Source organism: Arctopsyche grandis, chromosome 7 (genome assembly GCF_051622035.1).
Source record: "Arctopsyche grandis isolate Sample6627 chromosome 7, ASM5162203v2, whole genome shotgun sequence".
NCBI lineage: Eukaryota > Metazoa > Arthropoda > Insecta > Trichoptera > Hydropsychidae > Arctopsyche > Arctopsyche grandis.
In genome coordinates this window covers 32,213,044-32,235,385 of record NC_135361.1, presented here as the reverse complement: position 1 = coordinate 32,235,385, position 22,342 = coordinate 32,213,044, and the positions used below count along the sequence as shown (strand labels likewise).

At 34.8% G+C, this 22,342-nt stretch overlaps 1 protein-coding gene across 1 annotated transcript in view; it reads left to right on the top strand.

Annotated features, from left to right (window-relative positions):
* The window catches only part of Lim1 (LIM homeobox 1), a 42,847-nt gene extending 22,183 nt beyond the window's left edge, over positions 1 to 20,664 (top strand). The window contains exons 4-7 of the mRNA XM_077434242.1: positions 6,013 to 6,167; positions 6,271 to 6,489; positions 17,350 to 17,623; positions 19,725 to 20,664. Of these exons, the coding sequence (XP_077290368.1) occupies positions 6,013 to 6,167; positions 6,271 to 6,489; positions 17,350 to 17,623; positions 19,725 to 19,936 (860 nt within the window). The 3' untranslated portion in view covers positions 19,937 to 20,664. The remainder of the gene's footprint in view (positions 1 to 6,012; positions 6,168 to 6,270; positions 6,490 to 17,349; positions 17,624 to 19,724) is intronic.
* The last annotated feature ends 1,678 nt before the right edge of the window (positions 20,665 to 22,342 follow it).

Here is a 22,342-nt window from a genome sequence, read left to right as displayed (position 1 = left end):
AGTAGGAGCAGAGCAGCGTTGGCGCCAAAGTGTAACGGATTAAAAGTGCGCGGCGCCACAGATGCCGATCGCGTACTAAATCAAATTTCACACTTTTTATTGCGATGATAATTACAAGCGATCGAAAACAAAGACCCCGAGATTAAACTTTTATTCACCACTTTGTCTCGAAGACTAAAAGTACATATAATAATAGCAACGACATAATTTTGAAGCCGTGTTTGACCGTATGTATGTACATACATTTAATATTATGTATACATATGTATGTATATAATATATAATATATATATAAAATAAAGTCGGCGCCCCATCACAGGATCCGTCGGTTGTGTAACGAATCGATTATACGACCCAACAGCTGCCTACTACTACTACGACTAGGACTATTTTATATCTCCCACACACGTGTGTACTTTTTATTTTTCAACTATTACTCTTTTAATGTGCGATAAAATCTTAAGAAATAAAAATAGATTTATAGATACGTACCGAAACATTTTTTTGTCGAACGTATCGTTGCCTGGATTAATATGATAATAATAAAAGTCCATGTCGACATTTGTCCGTAATTAATTTTTCGCAGATCGACGATTAGCCCAAATAAATAATCATGCCTACTGTGTCTGTAAAATATGAGGGAAAACACTACACATTATATTTAAAATTGAATGAACAAAATAAAATAATTACTCAATTTGAAAAACAAAGTAGTATTTGTTTTTGAAATTTTTTTGTGTAAAATATAAATAATTAATTGTTCCTACATATTTGTGTTTGAATACGTATGTACATATGTATGTACATACATGCATATTATGAATACATAATGTTATATTTTTTACGTACAATTTAACATTTTATTGGTTTGCTGATATTGACTATAGACTTTTATAATTTTACAATAAGTATACGTTTGATGATAAAAGTTTCATAGTCAATTGTATTTCTTTTGAGAACGGAGAATACCTATAAAAAAATTAAAAACACCCAAAATCATGCGATTTTTTGCTGCCAATGTTTTATGTTTTTTGTATAAAATAAACAGTCTGGCTCATTTGGGGTCGAGACGTAATATCCATTTTATTTCGGCATCGTCCAAAAAGAAAGAAATTATTATACAAAGCTTTGACCAAAAAAATATATTTACTCTAAAGTATACTTACTCATATGTATGTATGTACATAAATACATACATGTATTATGTATACATATTCTTTCTTGGTATCTATGAATATTCAAATATACATACATATAATATATGTATATTCAAATCGACATGTATGGTATAAATGTAATATTAATAGATAATTCATTTGTTTTGAAAATCTGAACCTGAAATGAAGTGAGTGGTTACAAAATTCGTATAAATTTAGTGAGGTATGAGAAAAATATGACGCCACATTTGAAATGGCAGGTAGCGATATGACGGATACTCGAGGCTGTTCGTACAAATGGTAGATCTGTCAAAATGACGTATAACCTTTTGCGCGCGCGAGCCCACCTCAACAGACAGAGATGCCCAATTATAGCGATTTCGGGTTCATTCATTTCGGCGACGATCGATTTATTTCGCGAAATGATAACGAAATCGACGATCGGCAAAAAATACATCCATACGTATTGTACCTACATAAATACGAGATGGTAGAAGTTGGCTTCGGCCCCGACTTGGTGACCTCTGAACTCGCCGGTTTCTTCTTCTTCTTCTTCTACTTCTTTTTTGTAACTGTTCAATTTCGAGATGATTAATTACACGACCGCATGAAAAGGTAATGAAGTCATTTCTATGCACTCTCGACTCGGGTTTTCGTTCCGAACCGAGTTTATTATTTTTAATCATCTATCCAATAGCTGTCAAAGTATTCCATCATTCTATCGACCTTTACGTGCTAGACGATGTTGTATGAATTTTTTTCATCTGAAAATCGATAAAAAAATATACGGTATGTTACTATGTACATACATGTGTAGGTACTAAGAACTTGTGCAATTTACCCACATGATTCTACCCATGGTAACCGTCTCAGTCTCCCGTGAGTTAAGAAAACTCGAACCATTCTTAATTTAGAAAATTTTCTAGAAATTTTTTTATGGTCATAGTAATTCTTCGCCAATTTTAACTACCTTCTACTCACAGTTGTTCCGACATCAGTTTATTGTTTGAAAAGTTGTATTCATGAGTCGTCGATATTTGACAGTCAACTTCCTGCGTTCCTCGTAAATTGTAATATTTTATAGTTAAAATTGTTATTTCGAGTGGAAAGATTTAGTTGAATATAAAATGTTTTGCAAGTTCAAAGATAGCCAATTTTAGAGTAAAAAAAAAAAAGGGGGGGCCCTAGACACGTGCCTAGTCTGCTTCTCCCTTGAGCCGGCCCTGGTTACGACGTATGCACAGAAATTAAAATTTACTAACCATCGAGCAAAATGTGAAGGTGCGTTTTTCCATCAGTATTTATGTGCGCATGCACGTCTATTCTAGATACATAATATGTATGTACGTACATATTTGCAGACGAGTGTATACTGAAGTGTATAGATGTTATTTTATACATATGTATGTACATATGTATGTATGTTCTGGTAGTGCAACGGAGGTGATGCTGCACATCCGTTTTATAACCCAATAAACATAAATGCTTTACGGCTGACACTGCAAATGTGACGTCCTCCTCCAGAACTGTCTGCATTCTTCATTTTTGTACCGATCGTTTAACCCTTTTGCGAAAAACAAGGCGCGCAAAATTGCAATTATTGTCGCCGAGACAATAAAACGTGGCTTTTTTGCGTGAAAAATGTTGAACCGCACTGTGTTCGAAAATGAAGCGTATAATCTCCGATTTTTTCCCTGTTGGGAACTGTTTCCGTTCTTTGATGTCGAATGCGTATCAAATATGTGTTTCCGTTACTGACTTACACTCATATTCATTTTTATGATCGTCTTTTTCATTTGCCATGCCTAAAATGTCTATTAAATAGCACATATTATTATTATTGTGTTAAATAACTAATAAGCTAACGGCAATGCTTTATAAATAGTTTAAAGTAAATTGTTTATTTTACTTAATTTTCTTTACTTATGTATATTTCGCAATGAAGTTTTCAACCATTTCCACCCAGCTGATTTTTTTTCCGATGACAATACAATATTGAGTCGATCCCCCAAACACTATTTACATATATATATGTAATGCCTTTGAATCAATTGTCAGCTAGAGTACCTAAACTGAAGTTATTTCAGTGAAGAAAAAGAACAAAAAAACAACTTGAAACATTACATACATTTTACGGCTTTCTTCCCATTTTGAATTTTTACTCCGCATTTAAATAATCTCTTTTTTCATTAGATAATATCATTGTAATAATTGTAATCAGATACAAAGCTGTAAAATTTCAAATGACGAAATACAATTTAGATATATGAAATATTGAGCAATAATCTCATTAGTATTATTGCAACCATAATACTGAAATAAATTTACTATATTTTTGGCGTATGTTTGTTTGTTTTGGGAATCAATTGATTTACGAGTTTGAATAAAATTAATGGTGGTTCATGAGTAACCCAATATTAAAAAAAAATGGATCACACGATACATTTTAACGAATTTACATAAGATCAAGGCTGAAACTGCCACTTACTGTGTTTTCTCATTAGATCTTTCTTTACTAAACACTAAATGAATTGAAAATTGAATTTGCATACTGGACAAATAGACATCCATGTGTTATTTAAAATTGTATGTCTTCCGGTTTCCCAGATATAAATTAATATCCGCACAGTACTCTTCTTGAACTTTGTTGAAATGATAACTTTCTGATAACAAAAGTGTTTTTTTTAGCTAAAAATATGTCATGTGGAAATTGATTGTATGTGAGTGAATATATTGAGTAGATATATTTAATGATTGTGCTCGTTTATGATGTAAGTTACCCTCGTTCGTTTACAGTGAAGTAGGTATGGTATATTTTATTTTTTTATTTTATTTTACATATATACCAGGAAGGCCTTACAGGAAAATCCCAATGCGCCTTCCTGGCCAATTACAAATACAAATGCAGCATTTTTTATTATAATTCGTTGAATTGCAAGACACTGAAAAAACTCGCAAATTAACGAGACATCTATGAATTGTACATAAATTCTTATTGTACATCCATCAAATTTTCAAATAGTGGTGACATAGTAGGTAGGAAGGATTTTTAGCCAATTTTTTTTTCCGGGAACCGTTTCAACAATGAAATCAGAGAAAATTGGCAAACTCTGATAGGAAACGATCAACCTGGAGTCACAAATCCAGGTCTGACCAACAGCATACTCTGAAAAATTCATTTTCATTCAGGGATAGAACCCGGCACCTTCTTGACGGTAAGCAGAAGCTTAACGTCCGAGCTATGCTGCTGGCTATGTATGTATGTAAGTAAGTATATAATATGTATGTAAGTACGAAGAGTGGAATGAAGTGGAGTCCCCTGCATGGAGTGTTTGTCAAATACACTCGCACAACCGCCCACTGAGTGTTTGTCCGCCAGATTAAACTATTATTTTAACAATGCACCCCTGGCGAGAATCCAACCTGCACCTCTCAAACCACCCCACCCCACTCCACCCCACCATCCACCCCAACACGACGTCTCGGGTAATTGCGATTCGTCTAAAAAAGCACGCTCCTCTCCCTCGATGTCGACTTGTGATATAATGGAATTTCAAACGGGGTATATCTAAGTGTAAAAGTAAGTCCATTGCGCAATATCATGGTCTAATTTTGACGAGGCATCTCCCGGTTGGCATTGCGTGCAAAATTGCATTGTCCGCTTCGGAGAAAGTCCATTGTTCAGGTTCATCAGGTTCTCTAGGGTTATTGCGGTCAAGCCGTGACCAATGCCACACCTCTCAGGTACATACGAGATACAGTAGATACCTATACTTGTATGTTACTTTTTATTAATTCAAATTATTTTTTTATAAAATATATTACTTAATTCAAAGAAGCCATTTCATCAATGAAACAACGTTATTCTATTGGTATTAGTTACATGGTTACTATAAATACATACATACATATATGTATGTATGTATTTATTCAATCGTGGCTAATAATTACATATGTATCATGTACAATTAATGAATGAGGAGCCGCAGAGCCGTACCAATGATTTTAGCGCCCTTGGCAAATATCAAATAAGCGCCCCTTAATGTCTTTTTTTTAATAGCTAATTAATTTTATTATGAAAATTATTTATTGTATTAAAATTTCGTTATATAAAATTAAACTGTTTTTAAAACAATAAAAATGTATAACATAAATTTACAATAAAACATTTTGTCTGTTCGTGATACTAATTCATATTTTACATACTTAAATTCAATTCATACTTAAAAAGCACATCTATGTATCTATATGTAGTTATTTTTCTCGCTTTTAAATTAGCAAACTCGTTAATGATATCGTCAAATTTTAAATCACTCACTGTATTTATGTTCTATTGATAATAGGCTTAAATCAGAAGTGCGATCTTGACTACTTACAGGTCTCAAATAATTTTTGATAGTTCTTAATTTGCTGAAACTTATTTTTTTATTTTATTTTATTTCTTCTATTGTCGCTGAAATTATTAGTAATATGCGAATACATACATGACTTGTATTATATAATAAATCCCACACGCTCACTATGTACATTCAATATATATCCATATGATAAATAGAGCTCGGATCTTTATTTTCCAATATACACTTTATTTAGTATTTAAATCGAATTAGTTTCTTTAGTAAATTATCTTTGTCTATTACTGGATATGCCGCCGACAATAGAGTTCCTTTTTCTTCTAATTCTTCTATTGATAATGAAATTAAGCCTTTCCCGGTCAAAAAATAGAACTGTTCCGCGATCTGTCGAATGTGATCATGTACTTTAGGTTCGAAATCATTTTGAATGACATTAGTTTGAAAACAATTTTCAAAACATCGGTTGTGTAATTAATGTAAATTAATTTGGTTTTCCACAGCCGATTCTCTGCTCGGATCAGGATCTGAGGACGAAGACGACGAAGAGGCCGGTACCAAAGGACACACGTCCCTCAGTCCTGGAGAGCTACCTCATGCGGCAGACCTGGCGCTCAACAGCGACTCCAAAACGGGACAAGACGACTCCGAAGATCAGGTGTGTAGACATATGTAGATATTGTGTGTGTGTGTTGAATTGAAAGAATAGAATTGTAGAGATCAGGTGTGCTATATCAGGTGTGATTTTCGATTTTAATCAGGGTTCGGTGGACGGTAATCCTGAGACGCGTGATTCGCAGGCGGAGAACAGATCTCCAGACGACGGAAACGGAGGTTCGAAGAGGCGAGGACCCAGGACGACTATCAAGGCGAAGCAGCTCGAGATCCTCAAGACGGCCTTCTCGCAGACACCGAAGCCGACCAGACACATCCGGGAACAACTCGCCAAGGAGACCGGTCTACCCATGAGAGTTATACAGGTACACATACTTACATATTATATAATACCTACTAATACAGGTATGCACTTTTCCAAACACACTTAACCAAATGGGAACGAATACTGTATTATCTTAATTGTATGTGTAAGATTCTAACAAATTTACTACTGTTCTTATTTTATGGGTACGATTTGACGACCCTACATACATACATACATATATGCGAGATCTTTAATGTTTAGCGTTAATGCGCAAATAATACTTAAAATGAATGGCTTGATAAATAAATAAATAAATGGCGTTAAAACCAAAACGAATGGCTTATCAAATAACGGCATTTGATATTAAAATGCTGACCTAATTAAAACAATGATTTGTAATTTTTCAAATGATCCAAGTATTCTTTTATTTCATTTATTAGAAAATTTCAGTCCGTTTTCTTATTTTATTTTTTTAATTGTACAAATATTATATTAAAGGAACATAAGACATAAAACTTTTGTTTTATAATATGAGAAATCATATTGAAATTCACCAAATTTTTTAGAAATTCTTACGATAAATGCGCATTTGTTTTATAAAATGCGCAACTTTATAACAATTTCGCTTTTTAACTGCAATATATCTACATGTGGGATAATATACATATGTATATACATGTGGGATACCGGATGTGATGGTCATCCTTTTAGCTACTATTTATAATTAGGATTTCATTTTGAAAATTGTAGGACATTATCTATCGAATGTACATATGTACAATATAATCTTGAAATCCATCAAACGAATAAAACCATTTAAACTATACCAATCTAAAATGATACGTCATTTGATAGCTGACCCCAGTTCTGAGTTGGGAAAAATTGTGCAATTTTCTTTCACATTCATTTTCAATAAATAATACTTTGTTCGGTTGTTTTTGGAATTATTTTATATAGGGAAGATTTTAATAGGTTGATTTTTTTTCTCAAATTTAAGTGAATGCATATAAATTTGTAATTAATTGCAATTAAAACATTAGGTAATTAAATCAATTCAAAGTAAGTACATACATACGGATGTCCCCTTATATTTTCAAATACAAATAAATGGTACGTGAAAATATGAAATGTGCTTTTAACGGAAACAAGTGCAACTCCAAGGATCTTGGATTGAGTCAGTTTGCAGCTTATTATTAAATAATTTTCTACTTGAGCAAATATTTGCCGGCGAAATGAATACGGAATTCGTTCCGGATTATGGCCGAGATGCGACGCCTTATGATGATCAGCGATCGCCAAACGTTTCTTTACAAACCTAATTTATTAATCATTTTCAATTTTCAAACGAGAGTATTGTACGTATATCTACATATGTATATTCAGCATTGATCGATGCATTCGAGGGTTGCGCTTCGAAGTAGAGTTCTCACGCCAGCTAGGAATATAAAAATGCATATATGTATGAACGTAATATGGAATGGATGTAGCCATGGCATGTAGGAGAGGAGAGGAGAGATTAGTGTCAAATGTTGTCGACGGCTGTCGTTGTGATGGTCTCGTTTGCATACCGACATCGGTCCCCCGCCGGCTTATTACGGATCCGTCGGCTCGTTTGTGCTCCGAACACGTTATGCCGCCTTATTTATAGACCCTGGCTCATATTGGACGTGACGACTCTGGACCGCTAATTGCTCCCCTCGTATCGCCAAAAAATGTTCGCGACCCCTTCCGCCAAACGCTAAAATCTGCATACATCACGACACGTCACATTCGCGGCTTTCATACGTCCAGTGTAGGTACTTCCGTCGTTTATCCGGCCTAATGATGGACAATTGACTCCAAGATTGTTTTTCCAAAATAGCGAAACTCCAGTCTCAGAAATTCTAATCACATTTTCAGTCTTGTCAAAATCAAAGTGAAATTAAAATGATTTTTTTTCTGAAAGCTCTGAACACACGCACTTAGGTGGATATACATATATTATAAAATGTAAGCAGGTATAAATAGCAGGCGTGTAATTGGAAACGCACATTCGTATTTGGGCGTATAATTGAAGAATACTTCGGAGGGTTTTTCTTTAACGGTGTTCGGCTTCCGTTTCGTTTTGGGAAATCATCACGATGCGTCAATCATGGGGCGGCTGCGAAAGCGTTCCCCTACGGCTACGACTACTGCCTGCTAATTAATCATGCATGCTGTTGTTGACAAATATTTTAAAACGGTTTCGTAACATTAGGCGATAAACGAGTCGCGAATTATTTACTGCCGGCATTGTTTCGCGAGTGAGCATTGTGAAGCGTTTTCGACGTTATTTATTGGAAACTGCAGCGATGCAGCGGCGGCGGTTCTCACTCGTAAAACTGCATCTCCTTGGAATGAATCGTAAAATGTGATATATGTCCGTTTTGTGTCTCTCAGATTAAATTCATACACACATATGTACGTACATACATATATGCGAGCGGTGAGATTAAGCTTTAATGCTCAAAAAGCCCTTCTAAAGTTTTTTTTTTTTTCATTTGTAACACGAGTGCATTTTGCGAAATATATTTTCCAAGTTTCATTCAAATATCAATCATATACTCTGTCGAAAAATAATAACAAAATCAAAGTACAAAGATACTTCTACTGCTCGTTTTTTTTTACTTTAATTCTTCGCATAACTTTTATTACTCGTACTATAATATTTTATTAATTATTGTGTAATGTACATATTACAATACAAGCATATCTAAAAATTATGTTGCTAAAAGTGAGTAATCCTTTACAAATTTTTCTACAGCTCCAAACAATACATGCATATATTAATTTTCTTGCTATCTTAATCGACTTTCTTCATTAAATGACAACTTTCGCTTTTTTGAATATCTTATAAATAAAACATTTTTATGCCATTATAAATTTTCACAGGGTCACCTAAGAAAATTAAATTTTAAATTAATTTAAGTTTGAAGTTTAATTTATGTGACAATTTCAATGATTTTCTTCAATGATTATATATCTTATATGTCCTGCTAATTTGCGCATTTATTTAAGTATTTTCACATATATGTACATATGTACAGGGCTGTCGAGAGGAATCCAGGGCCCTGGAAAAATAATTCCATACCCTATGGCAAACCAAAAAAATCGTATAGATATATTTTTCATATGCAAAAAATCTATCAGAAACATTATAAAAATACCTATATGTTAAATGCTATTTTGTGAAACAATCGAATAAGACAGTATGATATAACAGGATATAAGAAAGTATGATATTAAGCCGAAAGTCTCAACGCGGGGCCCCTCAAGTAGTCTGGGCCCTGGAACTTTAACCCCAGCTTTCCCCCCCTCCACCACCCCTCTAGGCGGCCCTGCTATGTATGTAACTTTTTTTAGTAATTGTCATTGTATATTATTTTTTATTTGTATTGCAATTGATCTTATTTTTGGAAATTATATCTAAAAGAAATGTTTATATTCTAAAACTGAACGTTATATTCGTTGAAATTACATAAAAATTAGAACTATCACTGAAGAACATAAATTGTTTGGCATGGTAACGAAAATACATAGTAAATGACATGTCCGAGAAATAATTGGGTCACTCTATTGATATGATTTAAAGCATATCGATATTTAAAAAGTTACACTCAATTTGAGTATAAGAGCTGTTGTATGAACTTTTGTATGAACTACATACATATGTAGATTGAAACATGCGATGAGAATGCAATCTGAAATATGTTGATTATAGCAGGCATGTGAAAATCAAAGCATCTCATATATGTATGTATGTATAGTATAGGTATGTGATGTGGTATTTGTTGTTGTGGCGACATGTGTGATTCTTAGCATTCTGCGGCCGCTTCGCACCTAATTGAAGAGATTCCACAAATTCTCATCCACGAAAAAAATGCCGCTTCAAACAAATTGGATGTAAGATTTTGTACACACGGACTTGTCAGCACTCTCAAGATTGATAGTCTTCCTGCCTTTTTTTGTCCAAACACACGGAAACCCAATATTTAATCAATTTTAAACCGAAATAGAATATCACGGTGAGTGAGTACCTACCTACACTCACTAATTAAACACGTGACAGCCATCCGTATTCCCTTATGATTTATAAACGATCGCTTTTCGGGACGCGAAATAAATGCGCCGTGTCTCGTTAATGCGTTTTTAACGCAAACAAGCCGCACCAAATGCCAAATCTAATATTACCTGTGCACACTGTATATATGTACGTACATTGTACACATTCGTTTCGATTCTTCAGAGTTTAGAGTGAATTAGAGTGATGGCAATTGGCGTCAACTCGACTGTGGAACATTTAACATCCAAATAGCCCGCCAAGGTGGCCGCAATTTGTGAATCTACATACTTACATATATATGTACATCTATTATTATCTATACATACATACATACATTGTCACGCCCACCTCGTTTTATCCCGATTCATTTTGAAGGAATCGCATTTATCTCGAGATTTTGACACGTGTGCAGATTTTCATAAACTAAAGTCGAATGAATTCCAATGCAATCATATATTTGTTTGAGTACAACTTTATTAAAAGTTGTACTCAAACATAGATATTAATTACTACAATAAGATGCTTCAAAAAAGTCAATGTCCTTACCAAAAACGTTAGGGAATACCGTAATTGAAATTAAAAAAGTAAAATCGACATAATACTGAAAAGAAATTGATAAAGATAAAATAATAAAAAATAAAAATAAAATACTTCGTACGATTACGAATGTTTTCTTGAACACAGTTTTGGAAAATTTTCTGATATTTTATCAAATAATCGATATTTTCCCGCGAAACGTAACTTGTCGTTGTCCCGATGAAAAACCTAGTTTTTCTTTATGAAATCTGTATGAGAAAGACTTAAAATCCACGTACCCATCTCGTCAGTCGTCAGCACGGTGAATATTTCAAATTAATATAATTAAAAATAAAACTTAAGAGATATATTTGAGTGAATGAAGACGGCAGTTCGTCAGACATGCAACATTTAACAATTAAATTGGTGTCGCGGTGGCCACCATTCGTCACTCGCGTTTTTTCACCCGTTAATCTTCACCGGTTTCTCCTCTTTTGTTTTCTTTTCAAAGCTATTATTTTTGAAAACTAGACAGACTTCGCAGAATCGTTTACCTACGTAGTAGGTAGGTATGTAGGTACCAAAAGTATTCAAACAAATTCGCTGAAAAAGCTCCGACCGCTCGTTTATGTAAATGCCTTGGGAAAAGTATCAAACTGTTATTTGTAAAATGTAAATTTGAATATAAACGTGTGCAAAAATATTTATGTAGGTACTATGTAAGTAAGTATAGCCGTTACGATAAAACACAGTTTTACGATTTTCAAAAATATATATCAACTGATATCAAATTTAAAATACATTTCGGGCATTCAAATAGACGTTTATGTGTAATTTTAATGGCTACATTTCGAACCGCTTAGAGCGGAAGACGACAACGTATAAAAATGCACATAATTATAAAATTAATACCTGTTAAAACAGTTTTAGTATCGTTCACACGTAATTCACACGGAAAATAAAAAAATTCGATAGGTAGTAAAATATGAAAAATATATCGGTATGTAAATTTTTATATTTATGAAGTTTATATGTATAATATAACACTACCTTTATAGTAATGATAGCTTTACTAAAAGTTTAGACGTGCCGAAAATTTATAAATTAATTTCAAAATCTATCAACGAAATACATATCTATTGTACTTACCGCGACAAAAAGTCTTCGTCGACTTTGATAGACTTTTTATTTTAATTGAAAGCGTATGAATAGATTTATATCTTAGTAATAGAAAGACTTTTGCAACGAATATGTAATATGGAATATTCACAATAGGGTATAAATGTACCTATAAATTATGACAACACTCAATGTTCATTCGATACATTCATTTCATTTTTACAATGTAGACAAACACCCAATCCAATCGGCTTGAACATTTCAAATCTCTTTTTATTTTGACGTAATCGGCCGTCGTTAAAATGTCAGACATCTTCTTCTGCAATATCGCGCTCAAAATTATATTATTTACGAACCTAAATCCTGGAATACTTAAAAATAAACTGAAACCGCAAAAAATGACCGTGACGTGACGACTGATTTAAATATGTACATATGTAGATTACAACTGATGCCTTTTGTTATCTGCACTTGGAAATTGATTGTTGATATGTATTTACGTAAATACATCTCAAGGATGACTCAATCGCGTCTTCATATGATTTTTTGTCGTCGTCGGCGACTATAATTTTTCACGAGGACAATAAAGCCCAGCTGGATGTCTTGTAGTGCAGGCGCCTTGCGGCATTCCTTTTTCTCGCTTATAAAAAAGTGACAAAATCTTTTATTAATGACAATATTATGAAGTCCCGAACCCGACGCGACGCATAGAAGGACCCGAGGAGGGTTCAAACTTCATTTTTAGTGCACATAAATAATAATATACGTCTCTCTTCGCTACAAAGGCTGTCGCCGACTGGACCACTTTGTGCAGGTATTCTACAATTTTTCCATTGAATGGCACTCACTTGCTCCATATTTGCAATATGTACCGGGTTTTTAGCTTATTTTTATGTTAATTATATTTTTGTCGAAGGGCATACCCATATATAAAGATGTTTACGTTTATGTTTATGGAATAAACGTGTGGGTTTGTGGCGATTACGGGACCTGTCGTTTGGTTTGTAGGGTCGGCCCCATAAAATGATAATGTTTGTAACAGAAAATGATGTGATAATAAATGCCTTGCGGTCTTCCCTTTAATTATACCATTCCAGAGGCCCTTTTTATGTCGCCCGTCTATTACTGTATGTATGTATGTAATATTTTACAGAACGCGCCATTTATCTCGTACAAAACATTTGTGAAAATTCAATTTTCAATTGGACATTACGAATACATACGTAGGTGATTCTGTCGGTGTATGTTAAAAGGGCCCACAAACAGACCACAAACAGTTGCGGCTTCGGCTCGAGTCTTATCTGCATATAAAACAGAATGAGTACAAAAGCAGTGAGGAATAAAAAATCAAAGACAATAAAAATAGAATAGAGTGTTAGTTAGTTTGCGCTATTGTTCTGTTGGGTGAGCAATCTATAAATCAATAGTTCGATATTTCAATTTTTCCGTTTTATAAAATATAATGGGCGATGCTCCCCGTGGGGTCAGTCCCGTGTAAAATCCAACAATTATTATCCCATAAAACAGCAGAGGTCTTTTTGTTGAAGGGCCCGATGCCGATTTCTGCGAGAACAAAGAGCCGCCCTTTTCTATTTCGTCTATCCTACAAACGCAACACTATAAATAATATCCCGTCTTTTTCACATCCCTGCTCGTATTTCATGCCACCGTTGTTTTTTCATTTTTTTTCTTCCTTTTTTGCTAAAATGTGTATCTACAAATGTTAGTACATATTACATATATCAATATGTATCATATTTGCCGGACACTTGTTTATCAAACTTGTAGAGAATTCGAAAATTAATTCCACACAAAATTCAAATACATAGATCAAATCAAATTTTTCTCGAAGACCAAAAACTAACGATTTTGCCGAACCTTTTCATGTCTAAAGTTGTAGCCAAAAATTCCAATACAATGAGTCTTGATTTTGGGAAAACTCATTAAGTTGATGTCGTAAAAAGAATCAGAATTTAGCTGAAATTGAAACTATTATACATATGTACATATGTATATTGGGTACAAGTGTAACAAATCGGTTAACAAGGGACAATAATGTTTGTCCATATTCTTATGTACATAGTATGTGTGATATGTACATATGTATAGGGCGTGCAAATCGTGTGGATTGTATGGAGGTATGGGCCGCACTCGATCCGACAAAGGGCCGCATGATTATCATAATGCTGGGGATTTATTAATTTTGTATCATTAGCATTTTTTCAGGCCTGCGGTATCCCGCCGAGTCTAGTACATCTATCACTGTTTTTAGGGTGAGCGAGACCAACGCTAATGTCCGATTTTATTCCTCTTGTAGGTATCTTTTGTCGACGACTCTCAAAACGTGTATTTTTTTTTCATTTTTGACATAAAAATAAATTTTAATGTCAACGTGCGTGCTTATATGATAATTTCCGCTTTGAGATATTTTTTGAGATGTTTCGAATGAATTAGTGAGATGAGATGGTTCTTCGGTAGCCGGTAGGAATCGTGCCGCAGTGAATTATGGCATCGGTTTGGAGATGCGTGCGCGCCACAGTTTGTTAGTCGGCTTCCCATGGAGAACTCATGTTCCCTTGTACGCGGTCGCCACTCTTTTTATGTGTTTCTTGTTTTACAACTTTTTCAAAAGGGAACCACCGACATCTTTATGTCTGGATAAAAGTACTATCGATACACACCTCGCTATCTTTTATATCATATTATATAACGACGCTAATTATTGTCACTCAAATTTCAATCAATCAACCAGCTTTGGAAAAAATTGTCACACAAAAATCCGTTTCAAAAATTTGAAACCGAAACCGAAAAAGTGAACTCATCTTCATCTATGTATGTATGTGCATAAATATGTACATTCATAGTGCGGTGAATAGTATTAGGATAAATGTTGATTCTGAACTTTTCAACTGATTCTGAACAAAATCTAGCTACATATCTACATATACATATATATATATATATATAAAAATAAGAAGAGACTAGTAATGAATGTCTCTTTGTCTGTCTGTCTCGTATAGGCTCCTAAGGGCCGGGCCGCACCGTGCAACTTTGTCGGCCGACTTGTTGCGCGACACGAAAAAATGTATGGAAATGTGTGCGACAAACAAGTTGACGAGTGTGGTATGTCCCATCTACCTGCATGCATTGGTCTGGTAGCCCTCAACCAAGTTGTTCGCGAGTTGAGCGGTGCGGCCCCGCCCTAAACCACTCAACCGATTACGATTGAACTTTCAGGATTTGTTGTATACATGTCCGGGAAGCTTAATGTAAAAAAAATCGCCCAAAAACGAGATGTAATGTATGTATGTATATGTCCAGCTAGTGTAGCTATAAAATACATGCATTTAAACAATTTTAGGCACATATTGATTTCGATCATTTTAGCACTTGCACACTATCAACGGAACATATAATATTTATTTATTTAAGTTTGGACCATTTTGGCATTACAAGAGTCCCTAATGCACCACAATGCTCGAAACAATATAGATATATGAGAATAATATATTTATACAGCCAAAAATACATTCATACAGACTACGTCGAATCGATAAGAATTTCAGTAACCGATACTAAGTTTCAGTTCGATAGGACTAACGGTGTTCAAAAAATACACAGACACACAGATACACATTATTTCTAGATCATGAAAACGTGATCAGTGATCGATTCTGAGTTCGAATTTTCGCATGATCACACAACTTCATCTATTGTTACTACGTACATAGATAAAGTAACAATAGCTGATGAAGTAATAAGTAGAGGTAGGATAGTCACAGTGCTATCCATTGTTCGGCAAACCTTTAACAATGCATTTACAACCTTTGAACAATACACGGCCCCCTCAGGCTCCGGTGACTAGTAATAAGGATACTAGCTATTACAAGTCACCGTCTTCAAAAATTACGCAATCTTAAACGTGTTTATTACGATTTTTTTTCACTATCGAACTATCAAAATCGATTGAAATTTCCATCGTTGACCAAACCGCGCAAAATGACAAAGTTTCAAAACGATCGGAACACTGTAGGAATTTTAGCACAATCGTTTGCGAAGTGAAATATAAGAGCCTTGTAAAAATATCAAATAACAAAATATTATACATATGTACATATGTAGTAGGGTATGTCTTGCATCTACGCAAATACAAAACATTCCTGCGAGGATATGTATCTATGTATTCAAGACATATGTACATATGTATTTTGGTGTATAAATAGTTTGAGTAACTCTGAAATTTCATTGAAGTCTCTAATAAATGTATGAAACTTTTCTGATGTTGTTTAAAAATCCAATTTTGAACATCGAGCTGAAAAACGCGATAACATATTATTCGTGTCCGCAGTTTTATCTATTTTTTTATTTTTGAATTTACATATGTACAATATGTGCAGGTTTTTCGTTTGGTTAGTGATCGCTGAATTGTTTCCATCGAAGATTTCATTGCCGGCCAATATAATAAATAAGTGGCATAATCGGCGCCATAAAAATGTGGTCACCCATGATAGATTGGATGATTTGTTCACAAGTCATAAGACAGGTGTAGCACGGTTTATGATTTTACCGCAATTACCGCGTTTTACACGCATGCAAAGCAGACCTTTTTAAACCCCTTTATAAAGCGTCCGACATGATGAAATTTAAAGCAGAGAGGAAAAAAAGGTGGCGAGACTACATATGTACATATTACGAGCGTACCGAGGTGATGTGAGGTTTCCGAAGAATTCCGACAAAAACACAAAAGATGAGAGCGGCGTGGTGCACTAATGATGAATGATTTAGTCTTGATTTTTACCATATCGAGAGCGGCGGCAGATTTTCTGTGCGAATTGCAAAAAGGTGAGCCCCGACCGGTCGGGGCCCGGCAGGGGGGCCCGTTTGTCAGACGAGACTTGACAGCCCTACCTGAGGACCTCAGAGTCCGAGCTCGACCTCAAACCGAGACGAATCGTAGGAGATGCACACATTTGACATTCGCAAACTATCATATTATGATGATTTTCATAAATTATAATGCAAACATGGCGAGTCGACTAATACAGACAGAATTGTATATCATAGAATTGAAGGGCATTCATTTTTTCCCTACTTCTAGGTTGATAGGTCGAGGGTTTGAATTTGGTCAAAATTGAATTTGGTCAAAATGATTGGTTAATGAAATTGAATGCTTTATAAAGTGTTTGTGTGTGTTTGTTGCAGGTGTGGTTCCAGAACAAGAGATCGAAGGAGCGTCGATTGAAGCAGCTGACCTCGATGGGACGGGGGCCCTTCTTCGGGTCGTCGCGCAAGATGCGAGGATTCCCCATGAACCTGTCACCAGGGGGGCTCGACGAGGGGCCCCCTGGGTTCCCATACTTTGCCACGGCCGACGTCAAGTTCGAGTTCGGCTATGGTGGGCCCCCCTTCCACGGACACGAGGGGCCCTTCTTCCCTGGACACCACCCGCCGGGGCCCATGTCCTTCGCACAACAAGGTACCTACAAACCACTTTACCACCTTTTTTACCTCCACACACAACACCTATTTTGTGCACTTTTTGCATATACGTACAACGCTTTTGCCAACTTTTATATTTTGGCGAAAGAATATATGTACATATATGTATGTATGTACATATGTGTTTCCGCAGTATGTGACCCAGTGTCGTGGTACTGCACTTTTTGGCAAGTAAATACAAAACAACTACTCCGGGGATTACTCTAGAGAATTTATAAAATACTACAATGTACCCTCGATTATCCGGGTTAATCTGTATAATTCGAACTATCAATTTTTATTTAGTTTCAAAATTCAATGACACGTTTCCAATACGGACAACAGACTAAGATTAAGAAAATCTGATATTTTTTAATGTTTTATGTTTTGACTCTTTCCTTATATCAATACAATTTCTCTAAGTGCTATTGTTGTATTCAAATGACAATGATGTCAGTGTCATATTGTGACTGACGCAACTTCTAATTCGAAAATTTTAGATATTTCATTTGCCTAAAGTTTATTAGAATCCAAAAAAAAAATTCTACGTCTGCAACCGGATAATCGAAAGCACTAGGGTAAGCAGGGCTCGAAGTGGAAATTTTCACGAATGGGAGCTTTCAAAACATTTCGTATGTTTAAATGATGGGACGTTGTTCAAAGAAGAGCATATTCATTTATATGTACATATATATCTACATATTTATTCATAATAGATTGACATATTTGCTTGTGATCAGTCAGGGTCTGGACTTAAAAGCCTACAATTTAAGTATCAAATTCGGCGACAGGCTTGTCGCTAGATCATAGAAATGTCGATTGTCGGCCTCAAAATTGAAACTTTTCTCTCAAAGCATAAATAAAATAAATACATACATGCAATCATAAAGCCCCCAAATTGATTGAAATTTGGAATCCGGTATTTAAAAGAAACATTATTGCACCCACCCATTTAAACAATAATTTAAATGGTTTTCGGCCACAGATAGATATGTATGTAGATGCTTTTGGCCGAATTGAAATGTAAAGCATTTTACTTGCAGTCAACAATTGTGATTCAATATTGCAATTTTGGCATTATTGAATTTCAATATTTTTCAAAACTTACGAAAGGGTACGGAAATTTTGCATTCTTCGTGAGAGGGAGCGCTACGTTTTTGGATTTCAAGAAAGGGTTCCCGTCCATTTCGAGCCCTGAATGTAATATATGTACATACATATGTATGCAGTGGTGTAGTCGGGCCAGGTCGACGCCCTGGCACTTTGATTGATATGAAAATTGTTTTTCGAGTTCAATTAAGCAATATTTTGAGTAATCTGATCTATTGGTAATCTGAGCGTATTCAAAGCTTAAAAAATACAACTTAAAAGACGTTTTGATGAAATTCATAGGCTTTTTTTATCTAAAACCACCCAAAATTTCGAAAGAAAACATTGTATGAACTATTAACCATTGGCACTTGAGCAACTCGGCTTAAATAAATAGTCGTCTCTAAATTTGCATGCTAAAATTTGATAAGTTTTTGACATATACATATATGGTTTTAGCATTGCTAAAAGCAAATGTTGCTGTTGACATACAAACACGGGTTTGCAAAATCAGAGATGTTAAAGAGGATGCAAATTGGATGTTTTTATAAAATATAAAAAAAAACATCATAATTTCAACAAGAATATTTTTTAAATAGCATTAGATTTCTTTTATAAATATTTGAACTACCAATACATATTTTATATGATACATATTTTGTACGTATCGAAATAAGCCGGGGGGGGGGGGGGGTTGTAAAAATTAAACACCGCCCTGGTTCTTTTTTATTTAGCACTACACCACTGTACATATGTATGTATATATACATATGTAGGTACAATAAGTTAATTTTGGATGTCATATGCTGTGTTTAATCTTAACACCAACACAAACTTTGTACTTTGGCCCTTTCTATCGTATCGAAAGTGTGTATTACCTTTCGAGAAAGGAAGGTATTACAGATTGGAGGAAAGGGCTGAGGGCCTCCTTCAAACAGCCCTCAGGGCTGTTTTGAAGGAGGCTGTTTAGTACAATGTGTTGTGTTGGGTGTGTGCCGCCACCTCGACAGTCTTGTTTGTTCCAGGAGGTCCTATGGATCACGGAGGGCCCATGGCGATGGGCTTCGAAGGGGGCTCGCTGGAGGGCGGATTCCTGGGCCAAGGGGGCCCCCCGCCGGAGCACCTGCTGGCGGGGCTCCCCCGAGGCTCCCCCGACTTCCTGCCCCAGCAGCCCTTCAACGACGGGTCGCCGGGAATGCACAGCGAGGGTCTGGTCTGGTAGCTAAAGGCAGAGCCGCGGGATTGCGCTGAGTGATGTCGCCCGCGGCCAACGCCTATCGTCACAACACACCACACACATCCAATGTCCCTGTCACTGTCGCTGCCACTGCCTCTGACTCTGCCACTGCCACTGCCAGCGACTATGCTGCACACCACCACGTGAGTGTACACACCGCGACCCTCCCCGAAAAGTGTCTCAAACTATTATCAAATATCAAAACACGGAACGTTCCTTGGACATTGTTCATTGATTGTCTTTACTGTTATATACTACTGTTCTATCTACTGTTGCATGGTGATCGGATGAAGCCGGCCGCGAAAATTGCGGACACCGTTTTTCAAAGCCGAAAAATTCATATTTTAAATTTCCGCCATTTTCGGTGACCGGCTTTGTCATAAATCCCTGTTGTATAAACTATTTACATATATGTGAATGTGCGTTTTTACTTTTCTCTACGGAATATCTCATCCAAGTCGTATCTGATAGTGCACCCATTGACGAAAGCTTAAGCGGATGGAGGGAGGGGTTTGTTTGCAGAAAAGTCTATCAAAATTTGTCTATCGTAGCAGTTTTACCAAAATCGTTAGTTATTTCACAACAACTAAATATTCTATTCGCCGAAATAAAATGTAAGAATGCTAAAATTTAACACATGGGTCTACATAGCAATGACAATATGATCTCAAATTTCAATTCATAAAATATTTATTGTTCTTCATAAGATTATCAAAAACAAAGTCGAAAGATTTATCCTTAGAGAATTATTGACAGAAAAAAAACCTAATATCGCTTTAAAGTTTTGGGGTTAAAAATGTGTTAATAATAAAAAAAAAAAACACTTTCTACAAGCGACTACAGAAATACAGGTATTTTCGGCAAATTTTTGAATATTATTTTGAGTCTTTAAAATAGCGTATGCTCTTTTGTAAATATTTCATACCGATTCGATCGATTGTTTTGATCCTTATCAGTTGAGTGATAGTCATAGCTCGTCGCAGAAAAATACAACATCGAACAAATAATATGACAAATATGTACAATGAAATTCAAATTTCATACAATGTAAAATCGCTAGCTATGAATAATGACTACGAAAGACAAATTTGTCGACAAACCTCTCCACTCGTGTGTTCCTTCATTTAAAATACACCACATTCAATAAATATTTTTGAATATTGAAATTTGACTATCGCTAGTCAAAATGATATCACTTGTTTGGGATATACTGTGTGTTATTGTGAGTATTTTAATTTAGTACTTGTCGACATGTTCCGTAAGCGATGGCGAAGGTCCAAAATTATTTAAGTACTTTCATAAAAAAAAACTTAAAATCTAATATAATGATTTGTTAGTTTGTGCGTATGTATGTATGTGCAATGTGTTATATTTCGTTTTGTTTAAACTAACAGAAGAATTTTCCGATTATTATAAAATACGATTGAATTTTTAAAGTTGAAAGATAATTGTATTTTTGAACTTGATTTTCGTATGGAGAAAATTGTGTAAAGACCACACCACATTTGGTACTAGATGTTTAATAAGACTACGATGTAGGTATGTAAGTATGTACATATTATGAATTTGTACGAAAAACATGTGTATTTTGTTATACATACATACATACATACATACATACATATGTACGTATGTACATGTGTATCATAATCATACACATGCATATGAACGTTTTGCGAGAACGATTTTCAATTATTATTGTACAAAATAATTACCCTATTGTTTGTAATGGTGTGGTTGTTAGGGTTTATTGGTTACGCACCATAAAAATCTTCAAATGATCACAATACCAGATAATATCTGAAATTATTTCATGTTTTTCATTAATTTTATTTCTCGTGAAACGAGTGTACTGGGTATATGTACCTACATATGTATGTGCATATGTTAACAAAATTTTGTATATAAAAATATCTGATGAAATATTTGAACTTGCTTGGGACGTCACGATTCCTATTTATTTATTTTTTACAATAATTAAACGATTTCATCCTATTCAAGCTCAAAAGATTAATTATTACTTACAGTTAGTAAGAAAATTGTAAATATTTTGTATATAGTAAAAAGGTATTGAATATTTAATATAGATAATGTGTAGATATTATATTATATGTATTGTACACAATATTTTACATAATGAGGGCGATCGTTGTTTTCCTTTTTCTTTTTCATGTATCAATTTGTTCAAAATGGGTTCAATTAAAAAATAAATAAAAAAAACAAACCTTGTATAAAAATTAACGTAAATTTTTGTACTGTTGATTTCAGTATATGTATGCACGTGTTAGTGAAAGCGTAATGTTTAAATAAAATACGAACCGATTTCTATGAAAACAGTTTACTATTATACCTATACGTATTTATTTTGATTGTGTTTGTTAGTTCCATTGG